We start from the raw sequence: 19,703 nt of genomic DNA, 5'->3' as shown, positions 1-19,703 counted from the left end.
AGATTAAAGTTCAAGGCCAGTCTGGGCAAAAAAGTTCATAAGACACTACCCAACTGATTAAAAATAAAAGCTTCCGGGCACTGGTGGCTCACACCTATCATCCTAGCTACTCAGGACACTGAGATTTAAGGGTCACAGCTCAAAGCCAGCCTGGGCAAGAAAGGCTATGAGACAATTATCTCCATTTAACCACCAGAAAACTGGAAATGGCTCTGTGGCTCAAAGTGGTAGAGTACTAGCCTTGGACAAAAGAGCTCAGGGACAGTGCCCAGGCCCTGAGTTCAAGCCCCATACCCAACAAAAAAATAAATAAAATTAAAAGCTGAATGGGAGGGAGAAAGCAGGGGAACACAAAGGAAGGGGTGACATTATTCAAAAGGAATTGTTCTCATTACCTGACTTAAGAAATGGTAACTCCCTGGTATAACACCTTAATAACAAAATCATATTTAAAAATAAAATGGAGGGCTGGGAATATGGCTTAGTGGGAGAGTGCTTGCCTAACATGAAGGAAGCCCTGGGTTTGATTCCTTGGTACCACATAAACAGAAAAAGCTGGAAGTGGGGCTGTGGCTCTAGTGGGAAAGTGCCAGCCTTGAGCCAAAGCAGCCAGGGACAATGCCCAGGCCCTGAGTTCAAGCCCCAGGACTGGCAAAAAAATAATAAAATGGAACATGTAGTTACATGCCTGTCATCCCAGACATATACAGAAAGTATAAACAAGAGGATTGCTCTCCAGGTTGGAGGGTATAAGGCCTGATCAAAAAGGAATGAAAGCAAAAAGGCCTGGATGGAGTTCAAGGCATGGCTCAAGCAGTAGAACATCTCTGCCTAGCAAGCATGGCCATAAGTTCAAACCCCCACACCACCAAAATGAAAAGAAAATCCCTGGATAAAGGGTCTTAACAGAACATACCTGGATGTACCCATATACTGGCAGAGCCTGGTCAGACAACTTCCTTGGCATGTCCAGCTCTGTACTGACATAGTGTCGATCAGGACATACCCTTTTGTCTCTGAAAAATATGACCAGATTTTAAAAGTAGGAAAAAAAGAAGTCTGAACTGAAATTAGAGGTTTATTCAACTCACCTTAAATATTAAGTACCTACATGATACTAGCAAGTTATAAACGAGTGAAAAAGTGTTCTACAATGTTTTTGTGTGTGTGTCAGTTCTGGGGCTTGAACTCAGGACCTGGGCACTGTCCCTGAGCTTCTCTGAGCTCAAGGGTGACACCCTACTCTTTGAGCCACAGCTCTACTTCTGGCTTTTTCTACGTAGTTTGTCGCATGTTAAGAGTCTCATGGACTTTTCTGCCTGGCCTGGCTTCAAACCATGATCTTCAGATCTAAGCCTCTCGTGTAGCTAGGATGAGTCATGAGCCAATGGCATCTAGCCATTTTTAAGCTGGGAAAAGGACGTCAACACAAGTCCTTCAAAAACAAACAAGAGCTGAGCATCCACTGTGTCACCACAGACACGCCGACTGAACTAGACTGCTCCAGAGGTGGTCAGGACACAGGCAGTTTGCATTCACTCATCGCTCCTGCTCAGACTGCCTATAGGAGTGGGCACATACCTCTCTAGGAAGATGTGCAGACTGTAAGTGTTCAATGCGATTCCAGACACAACAGCCTAGACTAAACCCCACAGGCCATCACCAGGCGAGCAACTGTGTGCACCGTGATGTTTTCCTATAATACCAAGCCACAAACTAAGGAAAAGCCAGTGCACCCCGTATAGACAGACGTCACAGATGTTGACACAAGGGGCTGGAAAGGTGGCTCAGTGGTAGAGCGCTTGCCTTACATGCACAAGGCCCTGGGTTCGATTCCTCAGCCCCACATAAACAAAAAGAAAAAAAGCTGAAAGTGGCGCTGTGGCTCAAGTGGTACAGCGCTAGCCTTGAGCTGAAGAGCTGAGGGACAGCGCCCAGGCCCAGAGTTCAGGCCCCATGACTGGACAAAAAAAAACAAAACAGATGTTGACACAAGAATACACACTACAATTCCATTTAGACAGCCATCAACAATGAGCAAAACAATGAGAAAAAAAAATGAGCCCAGGTACCACCAATATACAGACAGGGAAAGAAAATGAAATGCATAGTAATACGGTGTGGTTCTCTTCAGCCATGCAGAATTAAGTGTTATTTGTAGCAAAGTGGATGGAACCGGAGGAAACCCTGTTATGAGAAACAAAGTTCATCAAAAAGTAAGATACAATTACTAGAGGCTAGGAGGGGTTTGTGGGAGGGCGATAGAAATTTGGTCAGAGCATCCACATGCACGTATGGAAGTAGCACACTGCGTCCTGTTAACATGTGCAATTAATACATGAAGATTTGAAAAATGGAAAAAGGAGAATGCACACGTTGTCAGTGAACAGTTACGGCAGGGCCCAGGCCCGCTCCCTCAGGGCTGGGGGCTGGCCACTAGGGGGCAGGCCTGAGTGCTGCCAGGCTGTAAACTTCCCATCTCTCAATTTAACTGTACACCATCCCTCAGTTTTAGACAAAGAGCACTGGCTTACTTGCAGAAGCCGAAAGCCTTCAGGTGTTTACAGAGCGGCCTTCTGGCTTTCTTGTCCTCTTTGGCTTCCAAGACCCCTGCACAGAACTCGTATAATTCCGATGGTATTTTGGCATCTGCTCGCTCCAAGTAGCGCAGGACACCCACTGCGTGGCTAGCATTCCTCTCCGTCAGCAGCAAGACAGACTTGGTTTTTTTATCTCCACACTCTACCGGTGAACCCTTACAATTGGGGGAGGGGGGTGAGTAAGGGAACCAAGAGATTATCCAGGTCAAACTCAGTGAAACCGTGGGCTCTGAATTTGTCACTATACTGAAGAGAATTTTTTTAAAAAAGGATCAAACCTGTTGAGTAAAACTTTGAAAATGATCAGACATGCAATAAAGACGTCCACCAAAAACCTTGGGTGAGGCGGGGAAGCTGAAGTGCACCACGCACGTGGCGTCGGTGATGGCCAGCAGTGGGATGCAGTCGTCAGTAGAGGCTGGGGAAGAGGATTTGCTTACGTTACCATGAGGGCAAGTTTTCTGAACTTGCTTAGTATAATGGAGCTAAAAGCCTCTACCAGTAAGCTACCTGTACTCCTGCATTTTTTTTTTTTAGATGTGACTTTTTTTTACATCTCCCACCCCACCAAATTCTACAGCCCACTGATTAAATTCCATAGAAAGTGACCTCTTTTTAAGCTTGGAAATGCCTTTATTTTTGTCAGTTGTGGGGCTTGAACTCTGGGCCTGAGTGTTGTTCCTTAGCTCTTCAGCTCAAGGCCAGCTCTCTACCACTTGAACCATAGCACCATTTCCATGGAAATGCCTTTTTTTTTTTTATCATGAATCTAGCTTTTGTGTGTGTGGAGGGGGGGGCATTTCTTTATGAACTCAAGGCCTGAGTGCTGTATTGAGCTTTTTTTTGGGGGGGGGTCTGGTCGTGGGGCCTGAACTCTGGCCTGGACGTTGTCCCTCAGCTCTTCAGCTCAAGGCTAGCGCTCTACCACTTGAGCCACAGCTCCACTTCCAGCTTTTTTCTTTTTTCTTATGTGGTGCTGAGGAATCGAACCCAGTGCCTCATGCATGCAAGGCAAGCACTCTACCACTGAGCCACCTTCCCAGGCCTGTCTTGAGCTTTTGTGCTCAAGGCTAGTGCACTAACACTTGAGCCACAGCTCCACTTCTCACTTTTTGGCTGTTAACTAGAAGTTAAGTGTTTCACAGATTTTCCTGCCCAGGCTGGCTTTGAACTGCTATCTTCAGATCTGAGCCATCTAGGTAGCTAAGATGACAAGTGTGAGTCACCCATACCCATAGCCTAGGCTATGTATTTTTCATTTATTGTGTGTATTTGACTTTATATCTATAACAGGAATCTTAATTCTGACCATGTTTAATTCTGCACATATATACAAGGATATATTCATGTGAATTTTATCTAGAGCAAGGTGAACTTGGTTGGAAAAGTGTACCTAGAATTACCTCAACATGAGAAACTCGAGGTTAATTTTCATTTTGAAGTCATTATTAAAAAATCTACTTGTAAGTAGAAATCAAAACACTTACTTACCTAATACAATGTGAGAACCAGAACTCAACTTCTTCTTCCACTGTTCTAAGACACTTTTTAAGTTAAAAACAAGCTCTTTGTGCATTTTCAAGCAAAATATTGAGTTGCTTTCTACTACCTAAAGATGATAACAAAAGAGGCCAGTCATGGTCAGGCCCGTGGCCAACTGCCTCCACCAGGAATGGCCAGTGTGACTGACATCACACTACCTGGAAGTCCCACCTCCATGACCCAGGATCTCTCATGGATAAGACACCTCTTCAACACAAACAGCCCAATTTCCAAAAATCCATAATTTTTACCTACAAACTTGTTCAAGGTTGAAACACTATCTTGCTAAATGTGTTTCCATTTTGTTTCTGGGTGCTAGTATTTGGGCTTGAACTCAGGGCCTGGATACTATCCCTGAGCTTTTTTGCTCAAGGCTGATGCTCTGCCTCTTGAGCCACACATCCACTTCTGGCTTTTAGGCTGGTTAATTGGAGATAAGAATCTCAAGGATTTTCCTAGATGGTTGTCTTTGAAAAAACAATCATCAGATCTCAGCCACCTTAGTGACTAGGATTACAGATGTGAGCTACTGGTGCACATGCAAATGCATGCACAGATGATGTTGAACGTGCACATGGATACACCAGATCCGTGGAATGCCAACAGGTACCTTTTAGATCTTTATAGCAAAAAGGACAAGTACCACTGATTATTTCATCTTTTTTTTATTGCCAGTCCTGGGGCTTGAACTCAGGACCTGGATACTGTCTCTGAGCTTTTTTTGCTCAAGGCTAGCACTCTACCACTTGAGCCACAGTGCCACTTCTGGCTTTTTCTGTTCCTGTGGTACTGAGGAATCAAACCCAGGGCTTCCTGCATGGTAGGTAAGCACACTACCACTAAGCCACATTCCCAGCCTTGATTATTTCATTTTATATTTGGCTTTGTTTCTGCATTTTAGCCTAAATGTATACAAAAGTAGATTAAACTGAATCAATCATTAAAATATATTTGGGGTGTACATGACAGTGACCTTTCTGGCTATCTTCTTTTTTTTGGGGGGGTCCGGTCGTGGGGCCTGAACTCTGGGCCTGGGCGCTGTCCCTCAGCTCTTCAGCTCAAGCTTAGCGCTCTACCACTTGAGCCACAGTATGGCTATCTTCTTAAAGCATATAGAACTTGGCATTTCTGCTGGGCATTTGTGGCTCACACCTGTAATCCTGGCTATAATTCATCTCAGACAGAATTTCTGTAAGTAACCAGTTACAAGCCTGACTAGATGGCTGGGAATCCTTAATGGTAGTGTGTGCTTGCCTAGGATGCATAAAGCCTTGGGTTTGATTCCTCAGTACCACAGAGACAGAAAATCTGGAAGTGGTGCTGTGGTTCAAGTGGTAGAGTACTAGCTAGCCTTGAGCAAAAGAAGTTCAGGGACAGTGCCCAGGCCCTGAGTTCAAGGCCCAGGACTGGCAAAAAAGAAAAGGAAGGCCAGGCCAGGCCAGCAAACCTGACTAGAGGCATACCCAAGCTACATCTGGCACTCCCAATGCTAGTTGTGAGAAAAGAAATTTAAAAGCCCAGGAACAGCACAAGGAGCTGTGTTTAAGCCCAGGTCAAGCCTTCCCATCTCCCCCCACCACACATACAGATACAGACCCACAGACACAGACACACACACATACCATGACATTTCTTCATCTACTAGATGCTTTCACGCTCCTGTTCCCATTGAAAGGCATGGCCACCTGTGTGGCTCCTTCTTTGGTACCAACCTTCTCTACAGCCCACCTCCTTTCCCATTGGTAGATAAACTTGAGAGGCTGTACCCAAGCCACATAGCTGACTGTTCCAAAGACACTCTGACTGCCTGAGATCCAGCCACTCATGAGTATGTTTTACCATGGAGCTGGGCTCACCTTACACACTATTTCTGTTTCAGCTACAGAGCAGGTAAAGATCAAGGTCTTCTGGGCCTGACTTGGCATAAAATCAAGAACTTGGAGTAAAGTTGAGGTTTTCTCACATTCCAGGCAAAGATGGACTACCTGGGCAAGAGAATACAGAGCAAGGAGATTTTTTGTAAAAAGATCTTAACAGCAACTGGAGCATATTAAAATGAGTATGCCAAAGCCTTTTGCAAATGGCTTTACACTCAAGCTTCCTCCCAAGAAAGTGGCTATTGCAACAAACTGTGAACATAATAAAGTCTTTCACAGTAACAAGGGAAATACAAATGAACTAAATGAAAGCACCAGTTTCTCTTATAACTAGATTAATTATATATAAAATAATTTAAGACAAATGACAAAAGTGGAATGTTTTCCATTTGAAATTAGTCCTTAGATTTGTCCTAGAAAACGTGTTCACATGAAAAGGCCCACCAAAGGGTAATGTTTCACTGAAGGGAGGGACAAGAAAACAATGCACTTTTTCAAATCAAAACAAGAAGTTTGGTCACTTAGCTCTGTGTACAGTTAAAGGCAACTAGAGCCATCTGTCACAGCTTAACTCCCTTCCCCTTCCCCAAAGGGTAGCTGCTCATTACATCACATTCTAAACATAGACAAAAGCTTACATTTCCAATATTTTCTGCCATGGATAAGCATGTACAGTCACACATGCACAAACATGCACGCAAACACACATCCACCCATCCACATACAACATACCTCTCACACACTGCAGCAAAAGGGACTTCAGCACCATTGATCTGAAGGACATACTTTACTTTAGATTGGCAAATACCCTGAGCTGATTATGGATCTTAAACATTCCGATTTTTAAATGTTCCAAGTGTTCCTAGGTTTTATACGTAAGCCATAATCAAAATTCACCGCGTAGTCTACCATGGAAGAGGACAGTTTATAGGACACAGGTGGCTGCCGGTGCTCGCCAGCCCACCCCAATCACCTGCTGGACGCTGCCAGAGAGCGCAGCCTCCTCGGGGGCTGTGATCACAATGTATGGGTCATTCAGGAACTCCTGGACCAGGTGTTCTATGTGTCGGCTCCAGTGAACGCCGACTGCAATGACCTGGTGGGGTACAGACTCCCGTTCTTCTACCTCAATGTTTTTTCTGAAGTTATCTAATATAGCAAATGTCTAAAAAAAAGTATAGTTAATGTCATTATTTCAAAAGAGTAAAAATTACAACATAAAATGTAGGAGACTGTATCTTTCATCTTCAGAGTTGAGAGAACCTTTCCAAAAATAAAAGGAAAAAAAAAACTAAAAAGGATGAAATGTTTTAAGTAAATAAAACTCTACTCTGAACAGAATTAAAGCACAAACAACGTCCTGGTAAATATTTGTAAGACATACAACAAGATTAACATGTTCACATTAAAAACTAAAAAAATTGGGCTTAGAGGTAGAATGCTTGCCTAGCATGCATGAAGCCCTGGGTTCAATTCCTCAGTACCTCATAAACAGAAAAAGCCGGAAGTGGTGCTATGGCTCAAGTGGTAGAGTGCTAGCCTTGAGCAAAAGGAGCTCAGGGACAGCACCCAGGCCCTGAGTTCAAGCCCCATGACCGGAAAAAATAAACTTAAAAACTATCAGATACAATAGTTCACACCTGTAACCCTAGCAACTCAGGAAGATGTAGAGGTGGGGAGAGTCATGATTTTGAAGCTAACTCAGACAAAAAGTTAGTGAAACTCCAAAACACAGTGTGGTAGGAGCACACTTTAAAAAACTCCAGCTCTGCAGGAACCATTAATAGGGGGATTGTAGCTTAGGCTGGCTGGGCAAAAGGTCTTAGACTCTATCTGAAAAAAAAAATCACGGAAGTAAAAAGAACTGGAGGTATGGCTGAAGTGACCGAGCATCTGCCTAGCAAAGGTGGGGGCTTAAATTCAAAAATAAATTACCATACAGAATATGGTCATGATACTAATTGTATATATCAACAGACACAGGATTTTTCTGTCAGTTGTGAAAGTTGAACTTGGGGCCTAGGCATGGTCCCTGACCCTCTTTGTGCTTAAGGCTACCTCTCTACCACTTGAGCCACGTGCCACTTCCAGTTTTTTGTTTTTGTTTTGTTTTGTTTTTTGTCGCTCGTGGGGCTTGAACTGAACGCTGTCCCTCAACTCTTCAGCTCAAGGCTAGCACTCTACCACTTGAGCTACAGCACCACTTCTGGTTTTCTGGTGGTTTACTGGAGTTAAGAGTTTCAGACTTTCTTGCCCAGGCTGGCCTTGAACCAAGATCCTCAGATCTCAGCCTCCTGAGTAGCTAGGATTACAGGCGTGAGCCACCAATGCCCGGCTCACTTCCAGTTTTTGAGTGGTTAATTGGAGATGAGTCTCACAGGGACTTTTCTGGCTGGGCTGGCTTTGAATTGTGATCCTCAGAGCTCAGCCTCTGGAGTAGCTAGGATTACAGGTATAAGCCATTAGAGCCCAGCTAGATTTTTTTTTTTTTGCCGGTTTTGGGGTCTGAACTCTGGGACCTGGACACGGTCCTGCAGCTCTCCAGCTCAAGGCTAGCATTCTACTACTTGAGCCATAGCGCCACTTCCGGCTTTTTCTGTTTATGTGGTGTGAGGAATTGAACCCAGGGCCTCATGCATGCAGGGTAAGTACTCTACCACTGAGCCACCTTCCCAGCCCTAGGCATGTTTTTTTTTTTTTTTAAAGACTCCAAAATAATGAGTCATCATCACCTGAGGGTAAGATTTAAGCTGGTGTTAAAGAGTTTTCCAGTGCTGGGAATGTGGCTTAGTGGCAGAATGCTTGCCTAGCATGCATAAGGCCCTATTCCTTGATACCACATAAACAAAAATAAATCATTTTTCTTCAAAGTTTTCCAGAACCCGAACTTGATACCTGATGCTTTTACTCACTGGCTAGTGCTCTACCAACTGAACTATGCCTTCAGTTTGTTTCTCAAATTTTTATTGTTGGTTGTGGAGCTTGAACTCTGGGCCCAGGCACTGTCCCTCAGCTCTTCAGCTCAAAGCTAGCACTCTACCGCTTGAGCCACAGCACCACTTCTGGCTTTTGTGCTTATGTGGTGCAGAGGAATCAAACCCAGGGCCTCATGCATGCAAGGCAAGCACTCTACCACTGAGCCACCTTCCCAGCCCCTTTCACGGACTTTCCTGTCTGGGCTGGCTTTGAACTGAGATCCTCAGATCTCAGCCTCCTGAGTAGCTAGGATTACAGGCATGAGCTACCGGCACCCGGCTTGTTTCTCTGCCTGTCGTGGGGCTTGAACTCTGGGCTTGGGCACTGTTCCTGCGCTCTTCAGCTCAAGGAGAGTGCTCTACAGCTTGAGCCACAGCGCCACTTCCGGTTTTCTAGTGGTTTATTGGAGATTAGAGTCTCACGAACTTTCCTGCCCTGGCTGGCTCTGAACCGCGATCTTCAGATCTCAGCCTCCTGAGTAGCTAGGATTATAGGCGTGAGCCACCGGCACCTGGCTTTGTTTCTCAAATTAAAAAAAAAATAAAGATGGTGGCTTCCATAATGAAAAAAAAAAATAAATATTTTAGCAACTCTCCCTGGCAACAAAGTTTTGGCTCTTCAAAGAAAATATTAACACTGTTTAAGAAATTTCTAGATGACAGGAGTTAAAGTCTATCTGTAGATTGCCCAGCTTATTTCCTAGTTGGCCACTTTTCCTGATCCTTCTAGCAGGAAGGGGCAGAGACACGCCCAGCTCACACACTGTGTGTAGGATGCCATACTCACTTGCTCATTGGCCTCAGAGAATAACACTTCCACCTCATCCAAAACCAGGTGACAGAGTCTGAGAAACAGCAGGCTCTGGTACGTGAGCAGTCTCAGGAGGCTGTGCGGTGTGGTAATAATTACGTCGCCTACATTTTAAAAGGAGACACATGAGCACTCCAGATTGTCCGCATGTCTCCCCAATGTGTCCTCTGCTCAGATTCTCTGCGTATTTCCCTGCCCACTGTGGCTAAGCCCTGCTGGCATCTGACCCCCACAACAAGGATCCTCCCTCCTGAAAGGCAGGAGGGCTTTAGTGACATACAGGCCAAGTTGCCCTCTGTGGGGAGAAGCAAACAGCTTGGAAAGGATGCTTACACCCGCGAGGCAGCTTCATGTTCTTGGCTTCATCTTTGTGAAGGCCGATTGTCAGTAAGACAGGATGAAGGGGCCTGGAGGACATGTTGTAGTCTCCCAACAATTCAAAAATGAACTGAGCCTTCCTCCACCTGGGGCACACGATGACGGCCAGAGGCTGCAAAGACAACCACACCCAAACATCTCAGAGGCGTCAGCAGCCCTGTGTGCATGCAACACCCGGGTGTCACCTCACACAGAGGAAGCTGCGTGTGTGACCACTACCACCATCACCATTGCCATCGCCATCCAGGTCAGACAAGTTAAAATAAAATTTCATTCAAACACATTTTGGACACATTGAAAAGGTAATTCGTGCAGTTTTTAAACCACTTTTGCAGGGCAGGGCCTATTCCTTCATGTCACAGATAAGCCCCAGGGCACAGAGAGGTGAAGTCAAATGCACAAGGGTGCACAGCTAAAACCTAAAGGCAACAGGTTATGAGTGTACGAAGTATGATTCCAGATTTCCTGCTCTCATTATGAGGATGTCAAACCTACTTCTCCAGAATCCTGCCTTCCAGGCTCTGGGATGGTGGCTCAACGGTAGAGTGCTTGGCTTGCATGCCTGAGGCACCAGTGCCTGGCTTTTGTCGATTCTTAAGTATAGGAGAAGCAGGAAGGTAAGACAGCATTGGGTGTCATGAAAAACTCAGAAGGCTACAGGACAAGACAACAAGAACTGAACTCTAACGCCACGTCTACCACTTACAAGGAGTTAAGTATTCATGTTCTGTTTTCCTGTGCATGAGGACAACAATACATGAAGGACTGACTCCCACGCTGTTTTCCCAGGTGCATACAGATACCAGCAACCCACCAAAGGTAAGTGCAGACTGGCTGACTCCAGCAGGAGTCTATCTAAGCCTGGCTGTAAACATCCATTGTGGGCACAACCGAAAAGCCCCCACCTCCCTTGACCTAGTGGCTTTTTCATTAACCTCTGCCTCCTTGCTCAGACCTCATCAAACCCAGCTTCTGTCCCAGCTCAAACACATGGTCTTCAAGCCCATCAGAAGGCTGTGTCCCTCACTACTCTATCTCAATAAACAGTCCTCGTCTATGCAAGATCGAGTCCGGCCTGTTTCCTTCCTTTCTCCAATTTCCTAACAATACATGGCCTAACCCTCCCATGGTTATCAGGACAATTACATGAATTAAATAAACTCATTTTATAAGCCCTTTAGATTCACCTCCAAAAGCCAGGCCTGTGCTGCCCAGCCATCACCCCACCAACTGTGGCTTGGGCTAACGACCCAGAAATGAGTTAAGCAAGCCTAGTCACAGGATAGCTTCTATCCTGGCAGTGTGAACTTCACTGCTACTGAATGGTAGGTGCACAATGGAAAACACTTTAGATAACATTTGGCTGGGAAATAAAAATGTCCTTGACTTACCCCGTTTCTACTTGGTAAAGATTTGTAGCAGCCCCCAATTTGCAAAATTGTTAGCAATGGTGGAAGGTACAACAGAGGATCGTTTCCAGAGTGAGAAAGGACCACTACATCACAGCCACGTGCGATGGGAGGCCAAGAGTAAGACTCGGTGGGGCTAGGTCCTGAAAACTTCTTTCTTTGAAGAGCCTATTAAGAGAAAAATCACCCCAAATCAACATGGAGCAGGGAAAACAAAATGATCTCACCATATGGTGTACATGGCTTAATCTTCATGGTACAAAATTCCTATCATAATCCCTGCTTTTCTGGGCCAAGAGGCAGCCCACCCACATGCATTTGATCAAGGATGTGGCCTTTCACATCATTCTCCTAACACCTGCCAGTCCATCAGTCTCACTTGTAAATAGCTTTCTTAGAAGCGCGCTTTTATCTGCTTTCCTAGCCAATTGTCACTGAAACTCAAACGTTCTAATAATTCTCAACAACGCTGCGCCTTTGCCTGGGTTCCTCCCCAACTGCCAGACTGCGGGCTCCTCATCAGCCTGGGAGCAGAACTGGCTCTTCGTCCTTGGAGGACTTGTTTTACGAAGCACGAGTTTCAGGGGCTTATGAACAAAAAGGACAAAGAATGTACACTTGTTTTGAGACTTTCTGTCTATATCACTGATAGCCAGAGTGCGGGCCTGCAAGTTAAAGTGATTTTGCACCAAAGTGCCTAAGTCCACCCTCCATGGTGTGGCTGAGCAGGCTCCAGCCATTCGAGTCCTGGCCTCGTGCATGGTAGACAAGTCTATTCATCCCCAGCCAGCCTTTTAGAACATTTTGTCAGTATAGAGGCTTGAACTCTGGGCCTTATGCTCTTGCTTGGCTTTTTTTGCTCAAGACTGGTGGTCTACCATTTTAATCTACAGCTCCACTTCGGTTCTTTTGCTGGTTAACTGAAGATGAGCACAGACTTTCCTGCCCAAACTGGCTTCAAACTGTGATCCTCAAATCTGAGCCTCTTGAGTAGCTGATAGGTGTGAACCACAGGAACCTAGCTAAGTTTTATAGGTAAGGATGTTTGATCAATTTACCAAGTCAAACCACATAAATACAAAATGGTTTTGAAAATGGCTAATATTACAAATGCACTGGCAAATTGTTGCTTCTTCTAAGACCCTTTTAGAAGCACATTTTAAAACATTTCAGAAAAGAATATTACATCATACAGTAGCTTTTCCACTTAAAGGATGTTAACTTGGTCTTAAGAATAAATGAGAAATAACAAAAGCTTAAAACAGAATTTCAAAAGCAAAGAAATCATATAATACAATCTTAGAACTATTAAAAACAATTCTAAAATCGGGTGCCACTGGTTCATGCCTGTGATCCCATCTACATAGGAAGCTGAGATTTAAGGATTGCAGTTCAAAGCCAGGCCAGGCAGTAAAGTCCATGAGACTCTTATCTTTAATTAAATCACGAAAAAGGAAGTGGAAATGTGACTCAAGTGGTAGATTGCCAGCCTTGAGCAGAAAAAAGGGACTTAACCCTAGTACACAGCATTCTACAGGCCTGGGAATGTGGCCCAGTAGCACAGTACTTGAGTAGTTAATATGCCTGAGGCCCTGAGTTCCATCACTAGCACCCTGGGAAAAACAAAAACACTACCACCACCACTCTCTGTGTTATAAAAAGCTAGATATTTCTTCCTGAGTTTTATGTGCACTTTCACCTTTTTCAGGTCTGCAGACAGGGGTGACTTGTCAATCGTCAGGCAGGGCTCAATCTTGTTTCGGAATACCATAACAGGATGCTGTGTGCCCAATGTCAACCTCTGCAACTAAGCAACACACGTTAGAAACCAGGACCTACTGTAAGACAGCAGCAGAACTTAACAAGTTGCATGTACAAAAACCCAGGTATATATGTTCCCCCAAACCAACAAAATGAAAGGAAGATTATCTTATTACCTCAAAGAAGAAAAGGCTGGGAATGGAGCCTATAGGTTAGCATGTGCTCTGGGGTTCCACCCCCACTACCACAATTAAAAAAAAAAAAAAAGCCATTTCAGCCAGGTACTGGAGCTCATGCCTGTGATCCTACATTCTCAGGAAGCTGATATCTAAGGATGGCAATATAAAGCCAGCATAGGCAGGCAAGTGTGTGAGACTCATCTTCAATTAACCTCCAAAAAGCCAGAAGTGGAGATGTGGCTCAAGTGGTAGAGCACCAGCCTTGAGCAAAAAAGCTCAAGCAGAGCACCCAGACCCTGAGTTCAAGCCCCAGGACCAGCAGAAATTAATTAACTAATTAAAGAGCACTTTGTATGCAGCAGTAATTCACTAGATAATTGTTAAAAGCATGGCTTCAGGCAAAGTCCCTCATCAGTTTCTCCTGCAACCTTAAATCTGGAAGGAGGAAGAAGTAATTTTAAAAGCCAAGTGTTCTCTTTGGTGTAACTTTTTAGGATTTGTACTGTTAAGTACCTGCTGTAGATCAGAGATTCCATTGATTCTCAAAGGATCAGGATTTAAAAACTGCAGTAACCTGTAAAATAATTTTTAAAAATAGTTTTTGCAGATGAGCTATTATTTGAATTCTTTCTTGGCAGAGGTAAAACAGACCACAGATGCCAAGGACAGCAAAGGACTGCGTGTTATGTCACTTCATTAAGATACCACATAGAAACCAGGCGCCGGTGGCTCACGCCTATAATCCTAGCTACTCAGGAGGCTGAGATCTGAGAATCGTGGTTCAAAGCCAGCCCAGGCAAGAAAGTCCACGAGACTCTCATCTCTAATAAACCACTAGAAAACCAGAAGTGGTGCTGTGGCTCAAGCAGTAGAGAGGTCGGCTTGAGCTGAAGAGCTCAGGGATGGCGCCCAGGCCCAGAGTTCAAGCCCCACAACTGACCAAAAACAAACAAACAACAAAGATACCACATAGGCCATCCACACCGGTCATGCCAGCTTCCTGCCCCTCATGCAGACTCTAGCCCTAGGCCTACATTTGGGATCAAACAACTCTACTATCCAGAAAATCAGACAGGGAGCCACAAGCACACTCAAGAACCACTGGGATACTTCACTGGCTTTACTTCATAGTCAAGACCAACCTAGGCACCTGTGGCTCCTGTTTGTAATCCTAACTACTCAGGAGGATATGATCTGATTATCAGAGTTCAGGAAAGTTTGTGAGACTCTTATCTCCAATTAAGCAGCACCAAAAAAAAAAAAAAAAGGAAAAACTGAAACTGGATCTATGGCTCCAGTGATAGAATGTTAGCTTTGAGCAGAAAAACTCAGGGACAGCACCCAGGCACTGAGTTCAAGACCCAGGACCGGTACAAAAAAGAAGGCCAGACCAGAACAAACTTGTTCACTACCACCTCTGCTGGCTCAGAAAAAAAGAGATTTGAAATTGCTTTCCTTTAGACATGGCCCCAATCTCCATATAGGCAAGCACTACGATAGCAGCAGAGGACTTCCCAACCATTTTCAGTGGTGGGGACTGGGAAAAAACATGGTAGTTTAAATATATACATCAAACTGTACTTTTCCCTCGAACCCCATTCGTGTATTTTGGTGCCATACTAGGGCTTTGAACTCCGGGGCCTTTGAGCTCCTGCTCAGCTTTTCCAGTTCAGGGAATGGTATATAAACTGATACTGAAACAATATAATAAAGAAGTGTAGGCTGAGATCCAGTGCCAGTACCATCCCTATTGCGGGGGAGTAAGGGGCAGGAGACTATACAGAAACTTTCTGTCTTAAATAGATGATTCTAAGTAGGAAAATGTTAAAATGCTTACTGGAAATCTACAAGGCTTTAACCATCAGAGATGATAAAAGGGTTGCAAGTGGGACATCACTCTACTCTCCTACACCCATCTCAAACACCTTAATCTTTTTTTTTTTCTTTTGTGCCAGTTCTGGGGCATGAACTCAGGCCTGGGTGCTGTCTCTGAGCTTCACTTCCGACTTTTTCTGAGTAGTGTATTGAAGATAAGAGTCTCATGGACTTTTCTGCTTGGGCTGGCTTTGAACCATGATCCTCCGACCTGACCTTCCTTAGCTAGGACTGAAGGCATGAGCCCAGGGCGCCTGACCCAGACACTTCAATCTTAAGAGCATTCTCCCAGCATATCCGGCTACAGGGTCAAAACGTTCTTCAATATAAGGAAGTCACTACCAACCAAATGGAGTAAGAAGTCATCTGTCACCCCCAGCATGTGCCTTAGGGACAGTAACAAATTGGTCTCAGCCCCTGAGAGACTAAGCTCTCAGGGGAACGGGGCATGCTTTTGGACATGTAAAAACTTGAGGGCGGGGCTGGGAAGGTGGCTCAGTGGTAGAGTGCTTGCCTCGAATGCATGAGGCCCTGGGTTCCATTCCTCAGCACCACCTAAGCAGAAAAAAGCTGGAAGTGGCACTGTGGCTCAAGTGGTAGGGCACTAGCTCTGAGTTGAAGAGCTCAGGGACAGCGCCCAGGTCCAGAGTTCAAGCCCCATGACCAAAAAACAAAAACAAAAGCACTTGAGGGAAACCTGCTGTGTGTGGGCTTTGTTCTCTTGATGCAGACCCCAACACTTTCCCTGCCATTCAAGGATCCAGGACTCCAGAGAAAAAAATGGGGAAGACTAGATTTCTAAGTGAGTTATATAGAGGCCATAAATCTAACAGGCCACTGGCACTCACAGACTGAGCAATGCATCAAGAAACAAGAAACAGACCCCAACAGAGGTGGCCAAGGGAAGAGGGCTGATGGGGCCTTCCAAGGCAAGTCAGGATTCTTGCCAACATGCCACCATCCCTGTGCCCCTCCTCTAACCTTGTTGTTGTTACTGTCAGGTGTGAGGTTCTATGAAACCTGCACACTCCCAATGGACCAACGTTTGAGAAAAAGTGTCTTTTCTAGGCTGTCTTTGCCGCTCTGACCAGAAATAACAGATACACTGTTTCTCAGGCTTTGGACAGCAGAAATAACAGATACACTGTTTCTCAAGCTTTGGACAGAGTATCACCAAATCCCAGAACCACCTGCTTGTGTCACAAACATCACACCATTGCCAGGTTACTCTCCCTAGCCTGTTTTCTTAACCAACTGCCTCAAGGTTACCTGAAAACCCCATTACACTGAAAGAACAATCCATATAGTTGCATCATGGCTTCTCAGTAAAAGCCATTTAGCAGAACAGGAGATAAAACAAAACTTTCTGATACAGAATAGAAGACGAAATCGTTTTTTTTTTTTTTTAATAAAATTTAACGTAGCAGGTTATGAGTAGAGTAGTATGAGGAAGGCTTTCTGTTCTAAGGAAAACAGTCAGTTATCACAGGAAAACCTGCAGGCATCAGGAGGCAAAACAAGGTCTGGGAGGGGGCAAGTCAGATGGCTGCTGAGCCATCACAGGCTGAGAACTCCACGGCAAGCTTGGGCCTAGAGCACAGAGAGGGGGCTGGGATGTAGCTCAGTAGCAAAGCTCTTGCCTAGCAAGTGCAACGTCCTGGGTTCGATCCCAAACAACCAAACACAGAGGAGCTCATGGTAAGGAGGAGCTCGTGGCAGGCCAGGATAGACAGAGGATCTTCATGGGGCCACTGGCTGACCCACAAACCCAGTAGCAATATGACACAACCCCAGTGATCTGCCACAAGCTCTGTCACTCAGGTGCCTGCAGAGCGGGCTGGTGCTTAGAATATAAAATTGTTTAACCTGGTAAAGGCTAGTATGATGTAAACAAACAAGCAAAAATCTCAAGAAGGGACACAAAATATTTTGTGGATTAAATATGAAATTACTACTGTTGCTAATAAGCAGGACAGAGACAAACTACGAAGAAAGCAACCACCCCTGTTGATTGCAACAGCCCTAAAACATCACATAAAACTATTCACCTCACCAAGGGGGTAAAGAGAGGAGGAAAGCTCATTCTACTGGAATAAGGTATCAGACAGAAAAACCCACCCCAGAGAATGGAGACACCCACAGGGCACTTCCTTGATGCTTTTGTCATGGGAACACCAGTTTGAAACTACATATAGTTTCATTAGAATTAGTTCAATTTAGACCAAGAAAAAAGTTCTTACTTCACACAGACATTTTTCTCATCATAGTCTTTTTTTTCTGCCAGTCTCTGTGGCTTCTCATTTGGCTTCTGACTTAAAGCACTAAAAAGCAAAACCATAAAGAAGTTATTAAGATTTGTGAACTCAGGCTAGGAATATGGCTCAGTGTTAGAGTGCTTGCCTAGCATGCATGAAGCCCTGGGTTCTATTCCTCACTACCACATAAACAGAAAAAGCCAGAGATGACACTGTAGTTCAAGTGGTATAGAGTGCTAGCGTGAGCAAAAGAAGCTCAGGGACAGTGCCCAGGCCCTGAGTTCAAGCCCCAGGACTGGCAAAAAAAAAAAAAAAAGATTTATGAACTCATTTATTTACCCTACATCTGAAACTATGTGTTTTCTGGTGAAAAATTTCAGTCCCTTAGTTTATTGACATGAGTGATCTATCTTTTTTTTTTTTTTTGTCGATTGTGGGGCTTGAACTCTGGGCCTGGGCACTGTCCCTCAGCTCTTCAGCTCAAGGTGAGTGCTCTACCACTTGAGCCACAGCACCACTTCCAACCTGAGTGGTCTTTGAGACCTCAGAACATACAGGTTTGGCTCTGCCAAGTATGAAATCAGTGCTGGCCACATGATCTGGTCCCAATCACAGCTAGGAGCTCCACATAGGAAACAAAGTAGTAGGGAGAGGACACACAGAATCCTGAAGTTTCTAGCCAGGCGCCCAGGGCTCATGCCTGTAATCCAGCTACTCAGGAGGCAGGTCAAAGCCAGCCTGGGCAGGAAAGGCTGTGAAATGCTTTTTTTTGGTCATGAGGCTTGAACTCTGGGCTTGGGCACTGTCCCTGTGCTCTTTAGGTCAAGGCAAGTACTCTATCACTTGAGCAACACAGCCACTTCTGGTTTTCTGGTGGTTAGTTGGAGATAAGTCTCATGGACTTGCCTGCCTGGGCTCGCTTTGAACCATGATCCTCAGATCTCAGCCTCCTGAGTAGCTAGGATTACAGTCATGAGCCACCAGTGCCCAGCTGCTGTGAAACTCTTATCTCCAATAAAGAACTAGAAAACCAGAAGTGGCCCTGTGGCTCAAGTGGCAGAGCGCTAGCCTTGAGCTGAAGAGCTCAGGGATAGTACTCAGGCCCAGAGTTCAAGCTCCATGACCAAACAACAACAAAGAATCCTAGAATTTCTTGGGCTTTTTTCCTTATTTATTGCTGTTGATCTGAGGGTGTCCTGAGGCAGAATGCTTCCCCATTTCAAACTTCTAGAACATTATAATGTCAGCCCCGTGTACCCATGGGCTCCAGGATCTGTGTACTCAACCAAACACAGGTTGGGAATATTTTGGAAAAACATATCCTGCTTGTGCTAGTAATGTACAAGATTTGTTCATTGTCATGATCTAAGCTATGCTTATATAACAACTGCATATAGCCAGGCGCTGGTGGCTCATGCCTGTAATTCTACCTACTCAGGAGGCTGAGATCAGAGGATCACAGTTAAAAGCCAGCCCAGGCAGGAAAAGTCCCTGAGATTCTCATCTCCAATAAACCACTCAGAAAACCGGAAGTGGCGCAGTGGCAAAAGTGGTAGAGCACTCACCTTGAGCTGAAGAGCTGAGGGACAGCTCCTAGGCCTAGATTTCAAGTCCCACGACCAACAAAACAAACAAACAAAAACCCAACTGCGTATGTAGCATGTATGTTGTGCAAAGCACAGCAAGTAATCTAGAGATAACAAGATATATGAGCATGAGGAGCTCAAGCATATGTAGATTTTGGTATCATCAGCGGTCCTGAGAACCCAGATACCATCACCACCCCCTCACCCCGACACATACATGCAGATAGATGCCTAGGGCTGAGTATGTAAAACCCAGTGCAACTTAGGCTCCAGTCAGATCAGAAAATTTTCTAATTGTACCTTGCTGCTGGTATATCTGGATCGGCATATATGGTGATGCCTCTCTTTGTAGGCCAGTCCGCTGACGATTCAACACCCTATAAACAAATTCAGAAAGAACATATTTGTTGAACAGGACATAGTCTTTTGGAGCCAGGCACTACATGGTGGCACAT

The 19,703-nt window shown here is 44.9% G+C and overlaps 1 protein-coding gene across 1 annotated transcript in view; it reads right to left on the bottom strand.

Annotated features, from left to right (window-relative positions):
* Positions 1-19,703, bottom strand: part of Tdrd12 (tudor domain containing 12) — a 50,116-nt gene that overhangs the window by 10,881 nt on the left and 19,532 nt on the right. The window contains exons 10-22 of the mRNA XM_013026354.1: positions 19,549-19,625; positions 17,648-17,728; positions 14,046-14,106; positions 13,292-13,399; positions 11,575-11,760; positions 10,139-10,295; positions 9,782-9,909; positions 6,993-7,184; positions 5,999-6,127; positions 4,092-4,209; positions 2,879-3,018; positions 2,535-2,755; positions 917-1,016 (exon numbers count right to left, since the gene is read on the bottom strand). Of these exons, the coding sequence (XP_012881808.1) occupies positions 917-1,016; positions 2,535-2,755; positions 2,879-3,018; positions 4,092-4,209; positions 5,999-6,127; positions 6,993-7,184; positions 9,782-9,909; positions 10,139-10,295; positions 11,575-11,760; positions 13,292-13,399; positions 14,046-14,106; positions 17,648-17,728; positions 19,549-19,625 (1,698 nt within the window). The remainder of the gene's footprint in view (positions 1-916; positions 1,017-2,534; positions 2,756-2,878; positions 3,019-4,091; positions 4,210-5,998; positions 6,128-6,992; positions 7,185-9,781; positions 9,910-10,138; positions 10,296-11,574; positions 11,761-13,291; positions 13,400-14,045; positions 14,107-17,647; positions 17,729-19,548; positions 19,626-19,703) is intronic.

Source organism: Dipodomys ordii, unplaced genomic scaffold (genome assembly GCF_000151885.1).
Source record: "Dipodomys ordii isolate 6190 unplaced genomic scaffold, Dord_2.0 Scaffold92, whole genome shotgun sequence".
Classification (NCBI taxonomy): domain Eukaryota; kingdom Metazoa; phylum Chordata; class Mammalia; order Rodentia; family Heteromyidae; genus Dipodomys; species Dipodomys ordii.
Note: the sequence above shows the minus strand (reverse complement) of the source record. Positions and strands in the feature narration are given on the sequence as shown.